This window comes from Rutilus rutilus (assembly GCF_951802725.1).
Source record: "Rutilus rutilus genome assembly, chromosome: 20".
In the NCBI taxonomy this organism is placed as follows: Eukaryota; Metazoa; Chordata; class Actinopteri; order Cypriniformes; family Leuciscidae; genus Rutilus; species Rutilus rutilus.
The window spans coordinates 33,321,693-33,347,173 of NC_140225.1; the positions used below are offsets into that span (position 1 = coordinate 33,321,693).

The 25,481-nt window shown below is 37.7% G+C and overlaps 1 protein-coding gene across 1 annotated transcript; it reads left to right on the plus strand.

Annotated features, from left to right (window-relative positions):
- Window positions 1-289: 289 nt before the first annotated feature.
- elovl5 (ELOVL fatty acid elongase 5) lies at window positions 290-22,977 on the plus strand. The gene is made up of 8 exons (XM_084391463.1): window positions 290-766; window positions 1,898-1,962; window positions 3,503-3,690; window positions 10,067-10,144; window positions 14,575-14,746; window positions 19,347-19,471; window positions 20,951-21,085; window positions 21,164-22,977. The coding sequence occupies exons 2-8, from the start codon at window positions 1,905-1,907 to the stop codon at window positions 21,281-21,283; spliced, it is 876 nt and encodes a 291-aa protein (XP_084247589.1). The 5' UTR covers window positions 290-766; window positions 1,898-1,904; the 3' UTR covers window positions 21,284-22,977.
- The last annotated feature ends 2,504 nt before the right edge of the window (window positions 22,978-25,481 follow it).

Here is a 25,481-nt window from a genome sequence, read left to right on the forward strand (position 1 = left end):
ACAAGAGCATGGGGGAACTTACAATATCTATATAAAAAGAATAATTATTAACCAAAGCTTTAAGACAAAAAAAGTGGCATGTCTGCGTGACATCTGTGACACTTTCGCTGTGATTGTTCCCTTCAATCAATAATGATAGGGTCACAATTCAATATGATAATTGAATCCTACTTTTTTTTACAAGTCTATGGTTCCCTTCAACGTGGACCACGTGATGCGCTCGATACATGAGAGCAGCGCTGTGATTGGCCAGATCTGTTTCCACATGAGAGCAGCGCTGTGATTGGTCAGTTCTAACTTCAGACGAATGGGGTGACTTCAGTTCCTGCAACAGTTCACGCCTTGTAAAACAAAATAATATAATAAAAATAATATTTCGTAAAACGCGCTGTCAGAACGCGCGCTTTTCTCTTAGAACGCCATAATGGAATTCAGAACTGATACATTTACGTTCTAACACAAGTGACGACATTTCGAATGTGAATACGTCACCACTCGAAAAGTTTGATATTGTAAACGTTCCGAACACAAGCTGTTGTTGTGCTCGAAGAAAGCGTGTCTGATCACTATTTAATGTGCAGATAAAGTGAAGTGCGCGCAGACTTTGCCCTCGCGCGTTCCGTTATACGCATCAGTTTAAAGGCGGACTACAGACACTCATGACGCTCTTTACTTCCCGAGGTCTTTCCACGCGTTCTCACTGACGACACACCCGCACAGCACTGAGCCCCGAGGAGAACATAACCAATATCTGAGAAGACTCAAGGTAAGATTCACAACGCTAAAGAGATTTAAAACACACAAATGTCATCTGAAAGTGCGCGTTCTGGGGCCGAATGACGCGCGTGACCTCGCGAACGCGGACGCGCCGAGCATCATATGACTTTATTAAAGATTAGAAGTGCTTGGGTTTGATAATGTCCCGTGAAGCCGATTGTAGTTGATCTTATGAGGAAGACTTTGATTCACGGTTGAGATGTGTGGTCTAGTGTCAGTTTTGGATCATATGTTGTATAAAAGCAATATGCGAATCAGTGACAGTCCTGCTGTGTGACACATGCTATAATTCATCACATTTTAATTTAATATAATGTAATTTCATTTTAAAACTATCATTGTATATTGGTTTCTGAGTGTATTATATCTCCAAATTGCAATCATAGTCATCATACACAAGTAAAAATTAAAACTTCATAATGAATGCGTGGTAATTCTGCCAGTTTGGCATCAGGAGATTTATTGCTACCATTTTTATTCATCATAATATTTTAATGAAAACCTTTCAAGAACCCTAAAATCAAAAGAAAGAAAATTAAGCCTATTTGTTGCACCAATAGCCTACTTTTTGTTTTTGACATTGACCGTTTCCTTCCTCTTAACGTTACGTAGGCTGTGAAATGTAGCCTATTCTTATATATCTATATATATCTATATTCTTATATATTTGAAGTAAATAGTGTGTCTGAGCCGTTATACACTTTTTTTCTGTGTGGGTTTGAGCCATTGTGTTGTGTAAAGAGCTCTTGTATCCGTGGTAAGTCCTCGTCTGCACATCTGATGGAGTGAAACATGCCTGATGTTAATCTCTATTCCTCTGTGCTCGTGTCCTCTCATGGTTAGTCCCGCTGGGAAAGTGTTCCTGGATTAGGGATCTTTATAAGCACCATTTCTTGACCTTTACTGAGCTACAAACAAGCGAATAAAGAGCAATAAACGTGATGGATGGTAGTCTTTGCTGTAGGCGGCCATGTTTATAGCTGTAATCAATACGTGTTCCAGCAAGGATTTATTAAGTTAACTTCAATTGACTTTTAACGATTTTATTATGTTCTAGGACTTTCTCAGACGTCTTAAACGTGTGTGTGAAAATAATCCTCCTATGATTTTTGTCTTGAAGGTTGAAGATGGAGGCCATTAACCACAGAGTTAACACTTACATCGAGTCTTGGATGGGACCCCGGGGTGAGACCAATACTGAGCTTTACAACTCGTCTTTCTTTATGTTGTGTTCCTGAATCCTACAAACAGAACATATTTCAACTTTATTTTCATAGCTTAAACCACTTTAGTGCACACTTATGATTTTAATAATCTCACACAGCCAAGAAAGGGGTTCTAATGGGTATGTTTTGCTAATCTGTCAAACTTTGACAAATCCAATGATTATTTTATCCTAAAAGTGCTCATTGTATCAAACCAGTATCTTGTAAACTTGTGTTTCAGACTGAAAGTAATAATGAGTAAAAATAATAATGCAACTCTGCCACTCAATTATAGGAAACCATATGAATCAATCAGATTGGAAGCAATTATAGTTTCAGTCTGTATCTGCTGTAAATGTAAGTGTGTTTCCAATTAAAAAGGTAATTGCGACCTTTATCAGAATTGCAATTGCGAGTTTTTTACTGTAAGTAAAATGAGATATATCTAACTCGCGATTCTGAGAAGAAAAGTACATATAATATACAATATACAATGAACATACTACATACATATATATATATATATATACATATACAGTAGTGAGTAGTCAACATTTGAAGTGGATCAAAAAAGTCCATCAAAGTTGTCCTAAGACAAGAACAGGTATTGTTCAAAATTCATGTCTAAGTTTGATGAAAGGTTTTGATCCACTTCAAATGTTGACTACTGTATATATACATATATACATTTATTTATTCTAGCTTCATACATTACTTTTTTTATCAACACTTGAATGTGAATAAGTGTCATAAAACAGCTGAGAAAAGTGTGTTTTTGTCCCAGATGGGATTCAGAACGATGATTAAAACACAGATCGAGTCCATCAACACCCCTAAAGCATCCCTCGTCCTGGGATGACCTTTCATTCAGAAACATTACGCAGTTTTGATTTATATATGCTGTTGAATTTTTGATGATCACATGATTTACAGTGCTTATATTGCTTGCTCAAGAAATTTTTAATTTCAGAAAAAATATTTCTGATTATTATCAGTGTTGAAAACAGTTGTGCTGCTTCATATTTGTGTGCAAAACGTGACCCTTTTTTTAAAAAGTTGCCAGCCACCGCCAGCTTTTTTGACCATTTTCATAAAAATTTCCAGAATATTTTCTTGTATGAATATGAGATATGCTGTTTAATGTTGATGATCGCATTATTTTACATATATGCATCTGCTTACATATGCTATCGCTGGTTTCTGCTGCTTCTTCTCCTGTGTTTTGATCAGGAGATTCTGTACTCTTTCAGTAGATGTGTAATAGCGCCCCCTACTGATTAAAAGGTGGTTAATTCGTACGATTTGTCTAAACCCAAGTGATGTGTAGGTTTAGGGGCGGGGTCAGGGGTAGGTCATTCGTACAAATTCATACGAATTTGGCAACTCGTAAAATATGTTCGATTTAGCAAAACTCGTACGAGTGAGGTCATATGAATTGGCACGAATTAGCCGCCTTGTAAAATTCGTTTGTATAACAGTGAAAACACGTATTGAGGACGCTTGTGCTCTCTCATTCACAGATCCTCGGGTCAAAGGATGGCTTCTGCTGGAGAACTACATCCCCACGGTTACCTTCACCGTTCTGTACCTTCTGATTGTGTGGATGGGACCGAAATACATGAAGAACCGAAAGCCGTACTCGTGCAGAGCTGTGCTAGTGCCGTATAACCTCGGCCTGACGCTCCTGTCGTTCTACATGTTCTACGAGGTGCGTTCCCAATCAACAAGTCCCAGTCACATCATGAGCGATCACGTTTGATATACAGTCAAACCAAACATTATTCAGACACCAGATATCATTTCACTAGTGTGTGCAGGACACTATAGTTCATTTATGTAAGCGAGGAGAGCAAAATAAAGTAAACCGTGACATCATTATACCCAAACACTCTTCATACAGAGACTACCAGTAAAAATGTATAAAAATTTGAGACCAAAAATGATTCAGACACTTTGAGCTGACCATGTTTTGCTGAAGTGTGTTTTCTGTAATTGCTAATGCTCTTTTTACACACACACTGAACAAAATGAAGCATTGCTTGGTGATCGGTTGAGCTAAACTGGTGTTATGTAATGGTGTAGTTAAATTTAACAGCTGACAGATATTCAACATAATTCATTTGTGAAACAGTCTAACAGAAGGACGGACAAAACCAGTGAAACATCAACTGAGTTCTGCTCATATTTCATTACCATTTTCTAAACTATAGCGAATAAACTGTGATAATGTTGAAGGTGTCTGAATAGATTTTGATTTGACTGTATTTTAAAGTTCTGTGAGAGAACATACTGTAAAGTCAAAAGTCAAAACTTCCTTTCCCAGTCTGTTCTCTTGACCGTCGGCGTCAACCACGTCACTCGAGTGATCAGAAACTTGCCATGTCCAGTCATGGGGAGGTAATGTTATCCCCAAACACCAGGAAAACTACAACGAGGGTCGTTTCAGTGCAGATTATTTTATGAATCTGTCAGTCCGTAGCTGGTAGTTCACACGCAACAGGGCGTTTTCATGCAGCAGAAAAAAAAAAAGGTTTGTTTAAAGTTTAAAATCTAAACTCAGAAATGGGGCAGAAAATGGTCTTGAAAAAGTAAATATGAGTGATTTGACACAAAAATACGTAATTTCCTCACAATACGCTCAATATTATAGACTCATTTGAAGTTTTCCCCTTGAATGATTCTCCTTGAATGAATAGGACAAAAGTAAAAACTCAAAATATTAAAGAAAAACTATAATAGCATCTCAAATCAAACTGGCTAGTCCTGCTAACTCGTTCTGTTCTGGAGTGCTTTAAATGCCTTCACTCCCGAAAGCTTGCATTCCCATTGATTTTATGCTGTAACAGATGTTACACAATCGAGATATTTGATTGGGCTCAGGACCTTTAAGGACATGCACTTTGATACTGATGATTTGACTTTTTGGAAACTGAGCCGGTTTGATAAGTCACAGTCCATGTTCACCTGAAGGTTCAGAGTCCTCCTCGCCTCACGCGCTCTCTCCACGCCGTCTGCATTGCAAAACTCACACACTGTCTGGCTGTCCAAATAAGCAGTGTAATAAGTTATATCACAGTCATCGATGACCTTAAAGCTGTTTTACTGCAGCATCAGTGGAGAAAGAACAAAACCTCTCGGCTGCACATGTCCGTGCCTTCTCTTAAAGAGACAGTTCGCCCAAAAATGAAAGTCGTTTACTCACCGTCATTTCACTCCAAACCCATACAGTAAATCATTATAGGAAATAAATACAGGCATTTTTAGTGTAACCTGATTGATTTCTAGCCTGGAAATCCAGACCTAAATCTAAAAGATTAATGGTCTGGCGTCGACTAATGAAACTCGGCCAGCTCGAGGGGCGGCACCAAGCATGCATTTGAAAATCTCACTGCACGCAATTGGATAACACTACGACCAATCACAACAAACCCCATACGCTTAGCTACCAGCGGAGCTAACTGGTAGATTATACTCTTATACCGTATCTGGTCGGCAAAACAGCAAAAACGCCCTTCTTGCAAAGGAACGATTCGAGCGGCGTCTTCTGTTCCTGTTTAGATAAAAAGCCGAGTCTAACTCGTTCATTGTAGCGGCCAAAGCCGTTTCAAACAACTGGTGTTCATCCATAGCCATTTTGCAATGTTTACTAATGACTTCGACGTCTGTCGTCATCTTTAGCTCGCCTCTGGCCCGCCTATATCAGATAACCCGATGTGATTGGTGCAGCTCAGATCGAGGGGTATATTTAATGAGCATCATTACTCGACACCAGAGTAACTCGCTGAGCAAATTCAACTTGTTCTCGTGAGAACTCTGGATTACCAGGGTAATTGATTTCTGTCCCTCCTGAAAGTCTGTTCACCCATTGATGCTTTAAAGAGTTCAAAAACAGTAAACCGTATGAATCAAGTGAAGGGCTGCACAATATATCGAAATTATCAAAATATCGCAAATGTATTACTGCGATATACATATCACAACGGCTTGCAATAACTGGAGTCATGAACAAAAGACAGAGAGAAAATCACTCACTCTCGGCTGAATAACTTTTGTAGCTTTAATAAGAATCAGTATATATTTAATTCATACAGTGAAAACTAAGCAGTTTTTTATTTCTACATTTGATTATTCAGGTTCTGTTGTTTAATAACCCTAATGTAGGATAACCTGAACCCCAGTGATGTTAAAATAACACTTCTTACGCTGCAGTAAAACACTGATGTTCACTTTCAGAAGCTGTAGGGATGTTTTCTAGTCACAAAAAGAATGTGAAACGCATATATAGGTTATATCATTTTAAATATACTTTAAAGATAATTTGTTTATTTTACACACTTTAAGCATTATCGTATCGCATATCGAATATCACATTATTTAATGAATTATCGCATACCGCATTTTTCTTCAATACCGTGCAGCCTGATCAAGTGGTTTAATCCAAGTTTTCTGAACTCACGATTGCTTTATATGAACAGATTTAGGCTTTAATTCACATAATATCAGTGATCAACACTCATACATGGAGCTCATCAAATATGGTCAACGAAAGCTCAAACGTTTTAAGAATTTTATCCGTTTAAAGTTATTGTCGTCTTTATGTTGTAAGTTCAGTGTTTGTCCAATCGGTTTGTAATCACAATAATTTTCACTTAATTAATGTAAACATTTCATTCCTTAACATTTCAAGTATACATTAACACAAGTTAGCTCATCAACATCAACAAATACAGTATTAATCATAATACCTAATCCATTAAAGTCAATATGAAATCCAATTGGACAATTCTTGTTTTTTTTATGCATTCCAGTGTTTATTATAAATGATTAATCTGTGCACATCAATATTGTTTTAACTTCATGTGCCTCGTAATTAGAGGTGGCTTTTGCAATTCGGAGGCTTGTTTTATTATCTTTATGTTTTAACAAAGTTATCTCATATTTCACACGTGATAGTCTATTATTTATATTTATGCAGTCTATCTACCACTATATGCGTACATTATATCTATTCTATCTATGATTTTATTTAAATATGAAATTAAAATAAGCTGCAAATAAAAAAATTTTAACAAGTGAGTTATATTATATTTGTATTATTATTAGTCAAACGATTTAAAATGGCGAATTTATTCAGTGACAAAGCGATCAGTTTGAATAAGGAAAGCGATGTCTTTGTCATAGTTTCCTTTCACTGGTTAAAGTTTCCACAGTCATTGCATGTGCTGCACTTTATTTGTACCATTTAGTTTTATTAGATTATGTTTATTTGCCTTTTTTAGAATTTGAAAGATAATAAAGATATTGTTTGATAAGGGAGATCTCGGATTGAAGTCTGTACGACCCCTGTAAAAGCCCATCTCCCCTCAGCTGATCCTGCTGTGAGTCGGGCTGTGGGAACACCGGAGCGTCTGTAAGTTATCAGATTGAGTGAGAAACGGGGCGAGTCGGAGAGTAAGAGCTGGGACTGTGTTTTAGGACTTCAGAGAGAGGCATTTCAGTCTCTCTAACCCGAGAAGCTCCGGGACAGAGCAGTCAGGGCCATACTGGGACCGTTCACGTCCCCTGAATGTCCTAGAGGTTTTTTTAATAGAGATGTCCTCTTCTGAACGCCGCCTCTAACACGAGGTCAGGCAGTAATGAGAACATTTCTAGGTTTAGGTTTAGTAGGATTTATGCAGTTTACAGGGGACAGATGTGCAGCTTTCATTCTGCATTTGCTTAAAAAAAAAAAAACGTTAGCAGAAAGAACAAGGACATTATTCAGAATGAGACAATGAACAATGACACATTAGAGGCTCATGGGAGATTTTACTGGGGTCTGAGAGGTGAGAACAAGGTCATGGAAGCACTTTTGTTCCACTTTCTGTAGAGGTCAGCAGTAAAATCTCTGTGCATCAGCGGTACACCTGTGAGCCTCCGCATCGGCTCAGATCGGGAATATATGCAAACTTACTTACATAAAGATGACGCTTGTGAGTTTAGATCCATTTGATGGCTTGTTTGTTGAAATTGCAAGAAAGATTGTGATTGATAGCAAGCATCAAATGTTTTGAGCCGTATGCCATCGGTTTCCAGCAGCAGTGCGCATGCTATGAGTTAATTCGTTATGCTAACAGGGAACGTTCTCAGAACTTGAGCTAACGTTGTTCTATGGTTCTCTCGAAGTTATGAACAAATGTTCTTCCAGTAACGCTAATAAAACGTTTTGTTTAGAGTTATCTGGTCTTTAACTTAAAAAAAATAAAAAAGTTTTGATCATTTTCTCAAAACGGTCATGACCCCAAAATATTTTGTTGTATTAATATCTGAACATTAAATATATCAAAAGAAAGAACAAAAACAAAACACAAAAAAAGCCCCCAAAAACTTCTTATTCAAGCTTCATGCATTTTTTTTTATTTTTTTTTATCAACACTTGAATGTTGGTAAGTTTCATAAAAAAAAAACGAATATTCTGTTGAATGTTTGATCATCACATTATTAGGGCTGGGAATCGATAAAAAAAAAAATGAACTAATTAATTGCACAATTTGCTGTGATTAATCGCAATTCATTGCATTTCCCCCAAACTTGTAATCATCAATATTTAAATGTGGAATCACTCATTAAATTAAACAACACACAAAAAAAGGGGGGAGAAAAGAAAAATGTCCACACAAATTGGACAGAAAATAGCCCTATATTAAAATATTAAACATCAATATATCAATATATTATTCTTCATTCAGTTCTATGCAACATACTCAGATTTGACAGATGTATTTTTTGACTAATTATCAAAGTAAAGTATTGTCATACAAAGCTATTATTACCAGAGCATGTGATCAGAGCAGGTCATTTGACCAATTTGACCATTTATCATGGCTATAGCAGCTCAGCAAACAGAATCTACTACTGAGAAATTACACGTTATTTGAGCGGACTTTGCTTTTCCAGTGCGTGATCGCTACATGACTGGAGCGTCTGGGCCGTGAACGACAGAGCAGAACGCGCAGCGCAAACACGGAGCGGAACATTGAGCAGAGAGCGCAGCGCGCCGACACACACACACACACGGAACAAAGAGAACGGCGCACACACGGAGCGGAAAAGACACGCTCGTGAAGTTACTAAACAAGCTGCTCGAGAATGAAACCTGATCGCCGAACACGGAGGGGCGGGACGGCATATTTTCGGCCTTTTCAATAGCAGTCGCAACAGGAAGTCATTAAAACAAGAAAAAAAAAAAAGGTGTTGCGTCAATTGCGTTATTTTTTTTATATATTTTTTTATGCTTTAAACATCTCAAATTAATCGCAAAGATTAACGCGTTAATTCCCCCAGCCCTACACATTATTTTACTTGTGCGTAAGAAATACTTTTATTGCTTGTTTCTGCCTCTTCTTCTTCTCCTGTGTTTTGATCAGGAGATTCTGCACTCTTTCAGTAGATGTGTAATAGCGCCCCCTACAGTATAACAGTGGAAACACGGATGGCTGGAGAACTCCGTCAGTGGCGGGGAAAGAGTTAATAATGTTCTCAATGTTTACACAAAAAACGTATAGGTCACGTTCCCTCAATGTTCGCATAACCCCTCAAAATTTCGACTCCCTGTGGTGAAAATCCAGCTTTTAGTGTTGTTATGTGTCTATGTGATGTTGTTAATATGCTTTAAGACAAAGCATGTGTAAATTCATAAGTCGACACCATTGCTGAGTATTTCCTCCTTAAACCTGCAGTGAACCAAAGACAAAAAATGTTCACGCTTTGAAATCGCTGGTGTTTCTGACGTCACAAACTACCTTGTAACCAATCAGATCAACGTGTGATCGTCAACCAGTGGATCTCTGAGCTGAGTGAGTGAGTGTAGGCGGGGCTCATTTGCATATTCATAGAGCCGCGCATACTAAATGAGGCAAGGGTGTCGAGTTACAGCAGAATGTTCTCGGAGCATATTGTTGTTCACGGGTGCATTGTGTGTTGTGTTAGTGTAAACTGATCCTCTCTGCTCCACAACTACTTCCACAAATGTGTTTGGTATTGTGAATCCTGATTAAAGTGGTGTTGAGTTTATCATTTACTCTGTTGTCCTTCTGTCTCCACAGCTGGTAATGTCAGTGTATCAAGGCGGATACAACTTCTTCTGCCAGGACACACACAGTGCAGGAGAGGCCGACACCAGGGTAACACAACTAAACTGAGCTTCACATGCATGAGATCACACAATATTATATAAAACATTCGATATTATACAATGCAGTACACACAAAAGAAAGGATACATACGATATTCTCCATCCTGTTAGAGAATGGCCCTGTCCCAACTGGGACCCGCAGCGCTCACACTCTTCCTCAGAGTCTGCACTTCTGAAACATTAAACCACAAATGCGACTCCCTATGGTCTCGTGGACTTTTTTTATTATAATTTTTTATTAAAAAGATATAGCTGCATATACAAAGTAATAGACCAATGATACACACTAGAGATGCGCGGTTGGCGGTTACATCGCCCATAGACCTTAAAGGATTAGTTCACATTCAAAAAAGTGTTTGCTGATAATTTACTCACCCCGATGTCATCCATGATATCCATGTCTTTCCTTCTTCAGTCGAAAAGAAATGAAGGTTTTTGAGGAAAACATTCCAGGATTTTTCTACACAGAATGGACTTCAATGGCAACCAACTATACCAGTGTTCAAAGAAGGTTCAAATTAGAGACCTGCGCGGGACACAATTTTCAGTCCCGCTCCCGCCCGCTCCCGCAGTGTTTAGTACCGCTCCCGCCCGCTCCCGCAAAGATTTGTCATTTTTAGTCCCGCTCCCGCCCGCATCTGTGATATTATGTCCCGCTCCCGCCCGCAAATGCCCGCAAGACGGCAGGCAGGATCAGGGGCGGCGCTAGGACGTTTTTAGCCCCGAATAATTTTGTTAAATTGTGTCTCTCATAGAGCAAAACAATTAATCAGAAAAAGAAATGTGAATAAGATTACAGCAGCCGTGATTACCTAATCATGTGCATATTACAGTTTTATTTATATTTTTCCATTTTGCATTAAAGCGATGTGCTTTTTTGCAGCGTTGAGCAGCGTTGCGCACTTGATATTCTTGATGCTGCTCTGATGCACTACATTACGCTCTGTTTGTTGTTAGGATGACTAAAAGTTCAGCGGTTGACGATTTACACTGTAAGCGCTTAGGGCTATATCTGAGGTGCTCTGAGTCTGTTCCTCGTCCATGATGTCTATTTTGAACTTGAATGAAGTATTCGAACACGGAGCAGCGGGAAGGAATTGTCTCTAAACAAGTGTGCGCGAGATTACGCCCCCCTCTACCCCAAACGACAACATCCACAAGTTTAGATTGCTTAAAACGTTTTTATTGCTGACAAACAGAATCTCTCTCACAAGTACAAATTATGAACGCTACTTTAACCATTTATATATTTTACTTTACACTAATATTTAATTTGCGGGAGTGCAGCGTATCATCCCTCCCGCCCGCACCCGCAAGTGCACCGGATCATCCCGCCCGCGCCCGCAATGACCTTTCAAAATTTGTCCCGCGCCGCACTGTTTTGCGTCGCGACCCGCTGGTCCCGCGGGACTCCCGCGGGAGTGCAGACCTCTAGTTCAAATGTCCGTCTCAATGCAGCTTCAAAGTCTCGACACGATCCCAGTCGAGAAATAAGAGTCTTATCTAGCGAAACGATCGGTTATTTAAAAAAATAATAATATATATACTTTTTAACCACAAATGCCTGTCTTGTGCCATCTCTGAGATGTATTACGTCATCACATTGGAAAGGTCACGAAAAATAATAAATTAAAAAATAATAAATTAAAACAAAGATGTCGGACAATTTTGAAGTTGGAGGAGAAAATGAGATGGAGTTTTTCGCCCTTCCCTTCTTCATGAACCGGAGTACACAGACAAATAACTTAGACAGATGACGTGACTCGTGACCTTTCCAACGTGATGACGCAGTGCGTGGCACATCTCAGAGATGGTACACGACGAGCATTTGTGGTTAAATAGTATATATATATATATATATTTTTTTTTTTTTAAATGGCCGATCGTTTCGCTAGATAAGACTCGTATTTGTCGACTGGGATCGTGTCGAGACTTTGAAGCTGCATTGAGAGCTACATTTGAACCTTCTTTGAACACTGGTATAGTTGGTTGCCATTGAAGTCCATTCTGTGGAGAAAAATCCTGGAATGTTTTCCTCAAAAACCTTCATTTCTTTTTGACTAAAGAAGGAAAGACATGGATATCTTGGATGACATCAGGGTGAGTAAATTATCAGCAAAAAATTATCATTTTTGAAAGTGAACTAATCCTTTAAAGCAACCAGCGGATGGCGGGCGGGGCGGCTTTGAAAATTGGTCAAGAAACGTTGGTGCGGACGGATGAGGAGTTTTGTGATGCGGTGGCGGATGAAATAATAGCCCATCCACGCATCTCTAATACACACAAGTACACACAGAGACGAGGAAAAAAAACGTCTATATAGATATAATAGTATATACAGGTACAGTAATCATTTTAATTAATAGCTTATTCCATTGTGATATAACAACTTTTGATTTATATTATTTTTTTTATTTTTTTTGGTGATTAAAAAAAAAAAAGTAAAAGACAGATTAATAGTGAAATAATCATCATCATCATAATAATAATAATATTTGTAGTAATATTAGTGGCCGCAGTAGCAGCAGTGATAATGGTAATATTAACAACACTAATACTGACAATAATATTAATAATAATAATACTATAATTGCAGACTATCACTACTCTAGTTCTGGGAAGACCCGTGGACTTAACGACACTTTAGTGAGTCCACAAGCCCGTAAGTGCACGTGTGCCATTTGGGACGGGGCCGATATCTCCAAAGTTCTCCAGTAGTTCTCTTCCCTGTGTTACTGTATTGTTAGCTAGGATTAGAAGGAGTGATTCCTGAAAACTTTGGATCATCTGGTTCGACACTACATGGAGTCGCCTCATGATCCACAGCATTAGACTATGAGGGTTTATTATTTATTAGAGCAAACGCTGGTCTGATGATATGATGGATTCACAGTTGTGGATTGGTCAGTGTCATTTCTCAAACATGTGACGCCGGTGCTGGTCAGGCGAGGACAGGAGGATCTGTAGCAGCAAACGTTTATTTATATTTACTAACCAAAGTGGAGAAAAAACAAGCGTAAAGGCTTTGAAAACCAAAGACAATACTTGACAAAGGAACTGAGGAAACAGAGGGCGTTACATACTCAGGAAAATGAGGAACTAGACCAGATACAGGTGAGCCAAACCAGTTAACAGATCAATGGAAGAGGAAACCAGTGGAACAAAGAACACAGGAAGCCCAAACGTACACTTTAGCATGCTTTTAAAAAGAGGGAAATATTGTGCTTTAAAATAATATACCGAAGTGCAAACTGAATTTGAAATTAGACATGAAATTAAATAAAAATGTAGGGTAACACTTTATTTTACAGTGTCCTTGTTATATGTTACATGTACTTACCATAGCAATAACAGTAAATTATGCATAATTACATGCAACATGATTATGTAGCCTAGTATAAAGTTGCAAAATGAATGCAGTTAGCTGAACTTCAGTGGGCTTTTTTGAGCCAGAAGGGTCTTTTATATGTAATTTCATTATTTAAGTGTGTTCTGACAAGCATTTATGCTAAATTAAAATTAAAAATATATACAAATAAAAAATATATTTGTAATTGTGTGTTTGTAATGATGAAGTTGCAATTTAAACTTTAAACATAACCCCTAAAGTTAAAATTATAATCAAGTACTTTGCATGTAATTTGACATTACAAAGTACACTTAAGTGGCCTTTTATTTCAATAATGTGAGATTATCTGCACGTACACTTAAGTTTAGTGCACATTTATTAACATTTTTAATACAAGGCAAATTTCATGATGTTATGCTATTATAAAAAGTATGGCAGTGCAACGATTAACCACATCCAAAAATAGAAGTTTGTGTTTGCATAATAAATGGGTGTGTACTGTGTATAATTATTTTGTATGTGTATATATATAAAAACATACACATGCATGTATGTATTTAAGGAATATTTGTTTTTGTTTTTTTTATATATATATATATATGTATGTATGTATATATGTGTATATATTTTTTATTATTATTTTTTTTTAATTATTTATTATTATTATTATTATTATTATTATTAATCATAATAATATATAAATATAAGTATATATAAATAACAGATTTTCCTTAAATACGTACATGCATGTGTGTGTATTTATTTATATATATATATATATATATATATATATATAAAATAATTATACACAGTATATATAATATAAAATAATATAATATGATTTATGTTATTAATCGTTGCACTGCCCTAATAAAAAGCTTTCATTTTAACAGCATTGTATATGTTTTTGATGTTAAGTGTATAGAGACCAATAAAATGAAATGAATGTCACGTAACCTTTAAGTGAAAATCAGAAGTGGACTGAGAATCAGTGAGTTCTTATCAATTCCCACTCCTGACTTCTGTAGAGAATGATAAGGCTAAATGATTGTCTTTTATTCCCTCCTCAGATGATTCATGTTCTTTGGTGGTATTACTTCTCCAAACTCATCGAGTTTATGGACACGTTCTTCTTCATCCTGAGGAAGAACAACCACCAGATCACGTTCCTGCACGTGTACCATCACGCCACCATGCTCAACATCTGGTGGTTCGTGATGAACTGGGTGCCGTGTGGACACTGTGAGTTCCTCAGACTCAGACGCTTATGCTGCATATTATATGCTGAATTATTCAGATGCATAAACACAAACCCACACAGAACAGGGTAAAAGTGCTTGTCTTTAAATAACTGCTTGCGTTATGTAACATGGTATTTAAAGGAGTGTATTCACTCAATCTCTGGCATTAAAGGGATAGTTCACCCAAAAATGAAAATTAGCCCATCATTTAAAAAATATCCTGGCTCTTACAAGCTTCATAATGGCAGTGACTGGCTGTTTCTGTTTTGAAGTCCATAAACTTTTATGATGGACAGATGCGCTTTTATGATGGACAGATGCACTTTTATGATGGAGAGATGCACTTTGGGATGGATGGATGCACTTTTATGATGGATAGATGCGCTTTTATGATGGACAGATGCACTTTTATGATGGAGAGATGCACTTTGGGATGGATGGATGCACTTTTATGATGGATAGATGCGCTTTTATGATGGATAGATGCGCTTTTATGATGGATAGATGCACTTTGGGATGGATGGATGCACTTTTATGATGGATAGATGCGCTTTTATGATGGACAGATGCACTTTTATGATGGAGAGATGCACTTTGGGATGGATGGATGCACTTTTATGATGGATAGATGCGCTTTTATGATGGATAGATGCGCTTTTATGATGGATAGATGCACTTTGGGATGGATGGATGCACTTTTATGATGGATAGATGCGCTTTTATGATGGATAGATGCGCTTTTATGATGGATAGATGCACTTTTATGATGATAGATGCGCTTTCATGATGGATAGATGCGCTTTTTTGATAGATGTGCTTTTATGATGGACAGATGCACTTTGGGATGGATAGATGCTATTTTATTATGGATAGAAGCACTTTTATGATGGACAGATGCACTTTTATAATGGATAGATGCACTTTTATGATGGATAGATGCACTTTTATGATGATAGATGCACTTTTATGATGATAGATGCACTTTGGGATGGATAGATGCTATTTTATTATGGATAGAAGCACTTTTATGATGGACAGATGCACTTTTATAATGGATAGATGCACTTTGGGATGGATAGATGCTATTTTATTATGGATAGAAGCACTTTTATGATGGACAGATGCACTTTTATGATGGACAGATGCACTTTGGGATGGATGGATGCTATTTTATTATGGATAGAAGCACTTTTATGATGGACAGATGCACTTTTATAATGGATAGATGCACTTTTATGATGGATAGATGCACTTTTATGATGGATAGATGCACTTTTATGATGATAGATGTGCTTTTATGATGGACAGATGCACTTTGGGATGGATAGATGCTATTTTATTATGGATAGAAGCACTTTTATGATGGACAGATGCACTTTTATAATGGATAGATGCACTTTGGGATGGATAGATGCTATTTTATTATGGATAGAAGCACTTTTATGATGGACAGATGCACTTTTATGATGGACAGATGCACTTTGGGATGGATAGATGCTATTTTATTATGGATAGAAGCACTTTTATGATGGACAGATGCACTTTTATAATGGATAGATGCACTTTTATGATGGATAGATGCACTTTTATGATGGATAGATGCACTTTTATGATGATAGATGTGCTTTTATGATGGACAGATGCACTTTGGGATGGATAGATGCTATTTTATTATGGATAGAAGCACTTTTATGATGGACAGATGCACTTTTATAATGGATAGATGCACTTTTATGATGGATAGATGCACTTTTATGATGATAGATGCACTTTTATGATGATAGATGCGCTTTTTTGATGGATGATGCGCTTTTATGATGGACAGATGCACTTTGGGATGGATAGATGCTAATTTATTATGGATAGAAGCACTTTTATGATGGACAGATGCACTTTTATAATGGATAGATGCACTTTTATGATGGATAGATGCACTTTTATAATGGATAGATGCACTTTTATAATGGATAGATGCACTTTTATGATGGATAGATGCACTTTTATCAGGGATAGATGCACTTTTATGATGAATAGATGCACTTTGGGATGGATAGATGCACTTTTATGATGGATAGATGCACTTTTATGATGATAGATGCACTTTTATGATGAATATATGCACTTTTAATGGACAGATGCACTTTTATGATGGATAGATGCACTTTTATAATGGATAGATGCACTTTTATGATGGATAGATGCACTTTTATGATGATAGATGCACTTTTATGATGATAGATGTGCTTTTTTGATGGACAGATGCACTTTGGGATGGATAGATGCTAATTTATTATGGATAGAAGCACTTTTATGATGGACAGATGCACTTTTATAATGGATAGATGCACTTTTATGATGGATAGATGCACTTTTATAATGGATAGATGCACTTTTATGATGGATAGATGCACTTTTATCAGGGATAGATGCACTTTTATGATGGACAGAAGCACTTTGGGATGGATAGATGCACTTTTATGATGAATAGATGCACTTTTAATGGACAGATGCACTTTTATGATGAATAGATGCACTTTTATGATGGATAGATGCACTTTTATGGACTTAAAAACAGAATAAAGCTTGGAAGAGCCAGGACATTTTTTTAATATAACTGATTGTATTCGTCTGAAAGAAGAATGTCATATATACCTAGGATGGCTTCAGGGTGAGTAAATCATGGGCTAATTTTCATTTTTGGGTGAACTATCCCTTCTCTTCTTAGAATAGATTGTGGATACTGATCATAGATTGAAGTGCGTTGTGCTGATCATTCATGCAAAAACATGGTTGAACTCGCCTTATGCCATATTTACAATGCAAATGTGGCACAGAAGTGCTTCTGTAGAGGCAATGGCTCCGAGGTGAACAAGAATATCAACTTAGCAGAGCAGAAAACGTAGACAATAGAGGACAAGCCACAAACTCAAACCACGGAAATGAGAACTAAACCAGACACGGACAACCATAGAAACGACAACTCAGGAAACAGGAACTAAGAAACATGAAACTAACACACTTAGGGTGTGTCCACACTTAGCTTGGTCCGATGTGGTGACAAATTGGGTATTCCCTCAAATCGTCTCCGTTAGGAAATAAAAGTGATCCCATTGGCTCAAATTACTTTTAATAGGTACTCTCCTTAGTTCCTGATTACAATTCCTACAAAAACATGTTTTGATAAAAAGTTGTTCTAACTATGGTATAATGTGGGGTGAGTATGGTATAAACTATGGTATAGTGTGTGTGTGTGTGTGTGTGTTCTGGTCAGGTCGGGATCTGTGTAAAGCAGAATGCATGACCTGCAAAGCTGGCACGTACGTGTCAGTGTCAAATAAAGGTGCTAGCGACCTAGAAGCCCACATAAGGAAAGTATAGGCTACAAAAGAACATCAGGAGGATTGAAGTTGTCTTGTACTAAAATAGTGTAGTAGATTTTTATTTTTAATTTTTTTAAACTATGGCCATGAAAAGAAACAGTGTCATGTAAAAGGTGTTAAAAGTGAAACTATATATATATTTTTTATAGTATTCTGTTGTTGCGGGCCAAACGTTGAATGGACAGGATGTATTACTTTATATATTAAAGTACGATAACAAAGTTGCAAGGTTGTGAATGCATTTGTCAAGTATTTTTTGATGCATTCACCCCCCACCTCTTAACCACGCCTCCTCAAACCATGCCCCCACCCCTTAACCACGCCCCCACCCCTTAACAACACCTCCCCAAACCCCCTTAACCACGCCTCCTCAAACCACGCCCCCACCCCTTAACCACTCTGCCCCAAACCCCTTAATCACACCTCCCCAAACCACGCCCCAAACCCCTTAACCACGCCTCCCCAAACCATAGCCCCCAACCCTTAACCACGCCTCCCCAAACCCCCTTAACCACGCCTCCTCAAACCACGCCCCCACCCCTTAACCACGCCTCCCCAAACCATAGCCCCCAACCCTTAACCACGCCTCCCCAAACCCCCTTAACCACGCCTCCTCAAACCACGCCCCCACCCCTTAACCACTCCGCCCCAAACCCCTTAATCACACCTCCCCAAACCACGCCCCAAACCCCTTAACCACGCCTCCTCAAACCACGCCCCCACCCCTTAACCACGCCTCCCCAAACCATAGCCCCCAGCCCTTAACCTTGATTATGGCCAAGCAAGCGCCCTCAAAATAGCATCTGAATAACATGCGCAACGCAGTTTTCTGAAACTGCAAAATAGCTCCAGGGAACGTTTGCGCCGGAACACGCCTCCTCTTTTCGCTGAACCGCCCCCGGGAGCGCAAGTTCATTCCCTAGTTTACCGATGTGCGTCTGTGGAGGGAAAAGTCCGCCGTGCGTCGGGTGCAAAATAGGAATGATGCATGCATCTGTGTACAAAGTCAATTGCGCTGGGTGCAAGATAGGGCCCTAAGAGTCCTTGTCAAAACAGAAACAGATCAGGCTACATGTTACAAATAGATTGTGGTTATTGATCGTGGATTGAGGTGTGTAATGCTGGCTATTAGTGCAAAAACATGGTTGAAACCACCATTAGAATAAATCTAATGTGTTGAATGTATTTGATATGTAATGATGTTACTTCTCTCTTCATCAGCGTATTTCGGCGCCTCGTTTAACAGCTTCATCCATGTGCTGATGTACTCATATTACGGGCTCTCCGCCGTCCCGGCCATCAGACCGTATCTGTGGTGGAAGAAGTACATCACCCAAGGCCAGCTGGCAAGTGCACGCTTTACTACATTCATCTTTCTCCTGCTTTCACTTCATTATAATAACAAGTGCTTTGCTGTAATGGAAGATGTGGTCACTGCTACGAGAGTCTAATAGCTGAACCAATCATCCTCAAATAGAGTTTATAATAAATGGGATACAAAGTTTCAGCTTTTTCAGAAGGTTTTGAGTTGCTGACTTTAACATGTGTAACTGTTCACTAGTAAGATGTCCTAGTATGATTTTAAAGAAAAAACACTACCGTTCAAAGGTTTCAAATGGGTCAAGATGTATAAAAAATACAGCAATATTGTGCAATATTATTACAGTTAAAGTCCGCGTGAACCGGAAGTTGCAAACGACTTTTCTCCAGTGCTGTGACGTATTTCCCTGTGAAAAGGAATATTGAACAGAGGGCAGGGTTTTACTCTAGCGCTCCTCCTCTCCATCTCTCGCTCATTACAGACTAACGGTTTGAGGTGAGTGGTTAAGCGTTTCTCAACCCAAGCCGTCAAGCATACGTCATCAGAGAAGGTCCTCCAAGGCAGAGGGGAGGGGCATTTTCAGATTTTGATTAAAGATTACGAAGCCAAAACATTTTTTTCCATGTTTTAACTTGCACGGATTAATTGTTCACCACAAGACTAGTAATATGCGCTAATAAAGTAAATAGGGTCCATTTTGATTTCAGTTGGACTTTAATAACGGCTGTTTTCTATGTGAATATACAGTAAAGTGTAATTTATTCCTGTGATCAAAGCTGAATTTTCAGCATCATTACTCCAGTCTTCAGTGTCACATGATCCTTCAGAAATCAGTGTAATATGAAGATTTGCGGCTCAAGAAACGATGATTATTATGTTGAAAACAGTTGTGCTGCTTCATATTTGTGTGAAAAACATGACCCTTTTTTTAAGATTTTTTTGATAAATACAAAGTTCAAACGAGCAATAGTTATTTAACTCTTTCCTCGCTGGTGTTTTTTTTTTTTTTTTTTAAGTTGGCCATTTTCACAAAACTGCCATCAGAATATTTTCTTGTACGAAAATCAGATATGCTCTTAAATGTTTATGATCGTGTCATTTTACATATATGCATATGATTTACATATGCTATCGCTTGTTTCTGCTGCTTCTTCTCCTGTGTTTTGATCAGGAGATTCTGCACTCTTTCAGTAGATGTGTAATAGCGCCCCCTACAGTATAACAGTGGAAACACGGATAGCTGGAGAACTCCGTCGGTGGCGGGGAAAGAGTTAAAATGGAAATCTCTTCCAACATTATGAATGTCTTTTTGATGCATCCTTGCTGAATAAAAGTAAAAAAGCAAACCTACAGATCCCAAACTTTTGAACGGTAGTGTATAGATTATAATGGTTGCATTTGCCAGAATGTGGACTTTTTTAAAAAGGGACTGAATGCATGCAATCTTAGTTTAGCTAACCTAACCTAATGGAAGAATCAATGACTGACTGCTGTTTTCTCTCAGGTCCAGTTCGTCCTGACCATGTTCCAGACGTCTTGTGCTGTGGTTTGGCCGTGTGGGTTCCCCAATGGCTGGCTGTATTTCCAAATCTCTTACTGCATGACTCTGATCTTGCTCTTCTCAAACTTCTACATACAGGTAAACAAGTTCTCGTTTTGGCATAAAGAAAGAATATAATGGAGCGCAAGTAAAACTTTCCCTTTCTTTGCTCCACAGACCTATAAGAGGCACGCGGAATCTCGGAAGACCGATCACCCGAACGGATCGATAAACGGCCACGCTAATGGCGTAACATCCAACGAGAAGGTGAAATACAGAAAACCACGCGCAGATTGACGGTCCCGTCGCTGATATCAACGCAGTAGAAGAGCTACATGTATGTGTGTCATCTTACCGCGCTAAAGCCATTTAATCCTTAAGAGAATCCGTACATGTTTGCACACTGCAACTTCATGTTATTCATATTGAATCCAAAAAATTAGGAAAAGAGAGCTACAATTAGGGTCCAAGTTAGTACGTCTCAGGCGTCTAGAGTATTTTTGTTTTGCATATATTTTTCTTGAAATATAAAGATGGCTAACCTTATTACTGTACTCATTTGCACTGGTGTTTTCACTTAACTTTTTGTAGACATAGAGTTTACCAAATATACAGCGGTATGCCACACACACACACACACACACACTTATAGCCTATGCAATGTGTCTTTACAGTACAGACAGATGATCTTACAGTCAATAGATGATAATACAACACAGTCAGGAGAATTTATGGAAGATAATCAGTTTTATTGACTGTTAATTGATTGTTTAGTGAATTACAGTAAGTTTTCAAAAGAAAATGGACTGTTTATTTAATGTTAACACTGATTTAGCATAGTTTGTTGTTAGCGCTGTACTGGACAGGGGAATCTCATTAAAACATATCCATTTCATTCCAACTTACACATTTTTTGTTTGTTTTTCACTGTTCCCATCCCATTTTTTTAAGTATTACAGTACTGTTTTCATTACTGTAATGACTAAGATTATTTGGTGACATTTTACAATAAGGTTACAGTAAACTACATTAGATAACACGAACTTTTAAAGCATTTATTCATCTTAGCTAATGCTCATTTTCAACATTTACTAAATCTTTATTCAAATCCAAAGTTGTATCTGTTAATATTATTTACTGGACCTGAGCTAAAATGAACAGTTGTATGTTTGATGAGTAAATACCGAATCAAGCGTATTATTGCTCATCGCTAGTTAATGCGTTAACTAATGGCACCTTATTGTAAAGTCTTAACAGATTCTTTCCCTTCCCAAATGTGGTCAAATTTCATAAACACAGTCACAACTTTAATAGTTTTTAAAGATTTAGGGTTGAAATATTAGCCAGGCATTGAGATTGATCCATCAGTCCTGTGCATGCAGCGATGAATATATAAAATAAATAAACAGATCATTAATATATACTTGTTTGTTGTATATGAAACTGGTGTTCGCACAGATTGCACTGGCGTCTGCAGATATCGGTGTCAGTCTAATGTCTCTTCTGTTTTAACTGGCTAGTTTTGGCTGCAAAAGAGAAGCTGTGAATAGATTACTTTTTATTTTCTGGTGTCAAAAATGTCCTAATGAACCTCGCTTTAGTGAACAAACTGCTTACGCTGTAATGTCAGCTCATGCATTAGCTCTGAAACACGTTCCTGTGAGGCTGCGTGAAAAAGCTTGTGTCAGTTCGTGAAGGAAATGAGCACAACTCAGCCTGTCCTGTCTTGAGTCACTGAAAACGTGAAATCAACATGTTTCGACAGGTTAGCGCTCTCTGTGCCAGCATTCCTGACATTGTTAAGCAACGATTATGTTGTCCTTTTGTTTGAACAGTTTCCTCAATCTAGCCGGCTGATTCTTTGTCATTTAAGTGTGTTAAAGTTAAACCACTAGCATAGAACTGCAGGAAATCAATACTTGTGTAACATTGATGTGTCATTAATATATCCTTATCAGTTATTGCTGTTAATAAACAAGCCATTCTCTCTGTTAGTGTCCAGTTTAGTTGGAAAAGTGATATCTTGCATTAACTGTGATACTTCTCTGATAAACAATGTAATGCTGTTAATTGATGCTTTTGGTCCCATCCAACGTACAAGATAACATTTGCTATTAATACAGAAGAGAATTAATGAGGTGTATCACAGAACTATTAATACAGGAAGGGTTAACAGACACAATAAAGTGATTTTTATTTGGAGATAAATTTGTGCCAGTGTTTGATTTAAGGTATTTGAAACTTGAATATTTGAATATTGAAAGGTGTTTTTTTGTTGTTGTTTTTTTAACCCCAATTCAACTATAATAAATAGCTTCTTGCCGACAGTACAAATAAATGCAATCAATTGGAATAAAAATTGAAAACACAAACAGTAAACCAATTAATCCTTATTATCTAGCAATATTAATCCACAATTATCATAACGTGGTGTCTACTTACAGCGAGTGCTAATAGTCTGCTTTGTTGGCGGAGGCCGTTTACACTGACTCCTCCCACCATTGTCTGATCGAGCCGGACAAACTCACAAAAGAAATCCTGCTGAGAACAGGATCAGCATGTAAGTGAGGTCACTAGTGGGCGTTCATGGATTACATTTACGGATGACATTCCATGTTGTAGACACCGAATCCTTTTTTTTAAGGGAAAAGACTAAACCGAAACGGAATCAGTGCATAAAATGCTTCATATCAAAGATTAACGAGAAACAGCGTTTTGCCATCGCTGCTATTTTATCTGTGGCGAAAGTGCAACCGCTGGTCAATCTGGGTTCACGAAACCATTCAGTCAGCACAGCAAGTCCCACTGTATTTACACAGAGACAACATAAATTACACACTCTCAGAAAAAAAAGGTACAAAAGCGGTCACTGGGGCGGTACCCTTTCAAAAGGTACACATTTGTACCTAAAGAGAGCATATTAGTACCTTAAAGGTAAATATTGGTACCAAAAGTGTGCATATTAGTTCCTAAATGGTACATTGTAACCTTTTTTAAAGAGTACCGTCCCATTGACAGCTTTTGTACCATTTTTTCTGAGAGTACAGGGAAGTTGCTGACCGCTAAAATAACTTCTCCATCTTGCTGATAACTCCACCACAGGATGTAGCGGCTAATGGCTTCGAAAACGTTAGCACAAAAACATGACATTGTTCATGGAACTTGTTTTTTAAATGTTTTAGTCTAACGTCTTTTAAATCTTATTCCGTGTTTCAGAATGTTCAGAAAACATTCAAATGTAATGTTCCCATAATGTCTGCAACATTTTAAAATGGAATGTTCCTTCCAAGAAATCCAAGAAATAACTTTTTTTTAAACATTCAGAAATAGGCAAATGTTTTAATAACTTAATGGGAATGTTAGCAAAATGTTCTTAGAACATACTTTTGTTAGATGGGTATATATATATATATATATATATATATATATATATATATATATATATACACACACACACACACAGTGGGGAGAACAAGTATTTGATACACTGCCGATTTTGCAGGTTTTCCTACTTACAAAGCATGTAGAGGTCTGTAATTTTTATCATAGGTACACTTCAACTATGAGAGACGGAATCTAAAACAGAAATCCAGAAAATCACATTGTATGATTTTTTAAAATAATTAATTTGCATTTTATTGCATGACATAAGTATTTGATCACCTACCAACCAGTAAGAATTCCGGCTCTCACAGACCTGTTAGTTTTTCTTTAAGAAGCCCTCCTGTTCTCCACTCATTACCTGTATTAACTGCACCTGTTTGAACTCGACACCTGTCCACACACTCAATCAAACAGACTCCAACCTCTCCACCAGGGCCGGACTGGGACACAATTTCAGGCCGGGAAATCCCATGGACCCAAATAAAATTTAGAAACACGGACAACCCTATTTTTTCCTAAATTACATTTATTGGCCTAAATCCTTAGGCTGGGGCCGTGTAAAATAATTAAAGGCTTTCTCTTGAACGGAATCCTCACTTCCCTTTTCCTTCTCTTCATTTTCCCTAATATCTCTATGTCTCTCACTTCCACCAGTATCATCAGCCTCATACACTAATTAAAGTGGAGTACTAGTGTTATGTGTGTGTGTGTGTGTATGCATGCATGCATGTATAAAGTGTGCGTATTTTTCTTGTACCTGTCTCTTCTTCACCTGTCACTTGTTCTGGCCTCATGTTACAAACAGAACTGTCTCCACCTTGGTGTAAAACAACCACCTTATTGTAATTTGTTTGCCCAGAATCTACATTTATTTTAGTAAAAAATCAAAGTATTATATTTATGACAAAATGTTATTGTTTTCATCTTAAAATTACTTAAATATCCAACATTTAACACTAGGCTATATGTCATACAATATGTTTAAAAAAAATTATAATCTTATTTTGCTTCTACATGTTATCTCACTCCCTGGCTGAATGTGTGATCATTGCACCACAGCTAGTGCTAGGTTGACTGTCTCCACCTTCATTTGATTTAAAAAAAAAAAGAA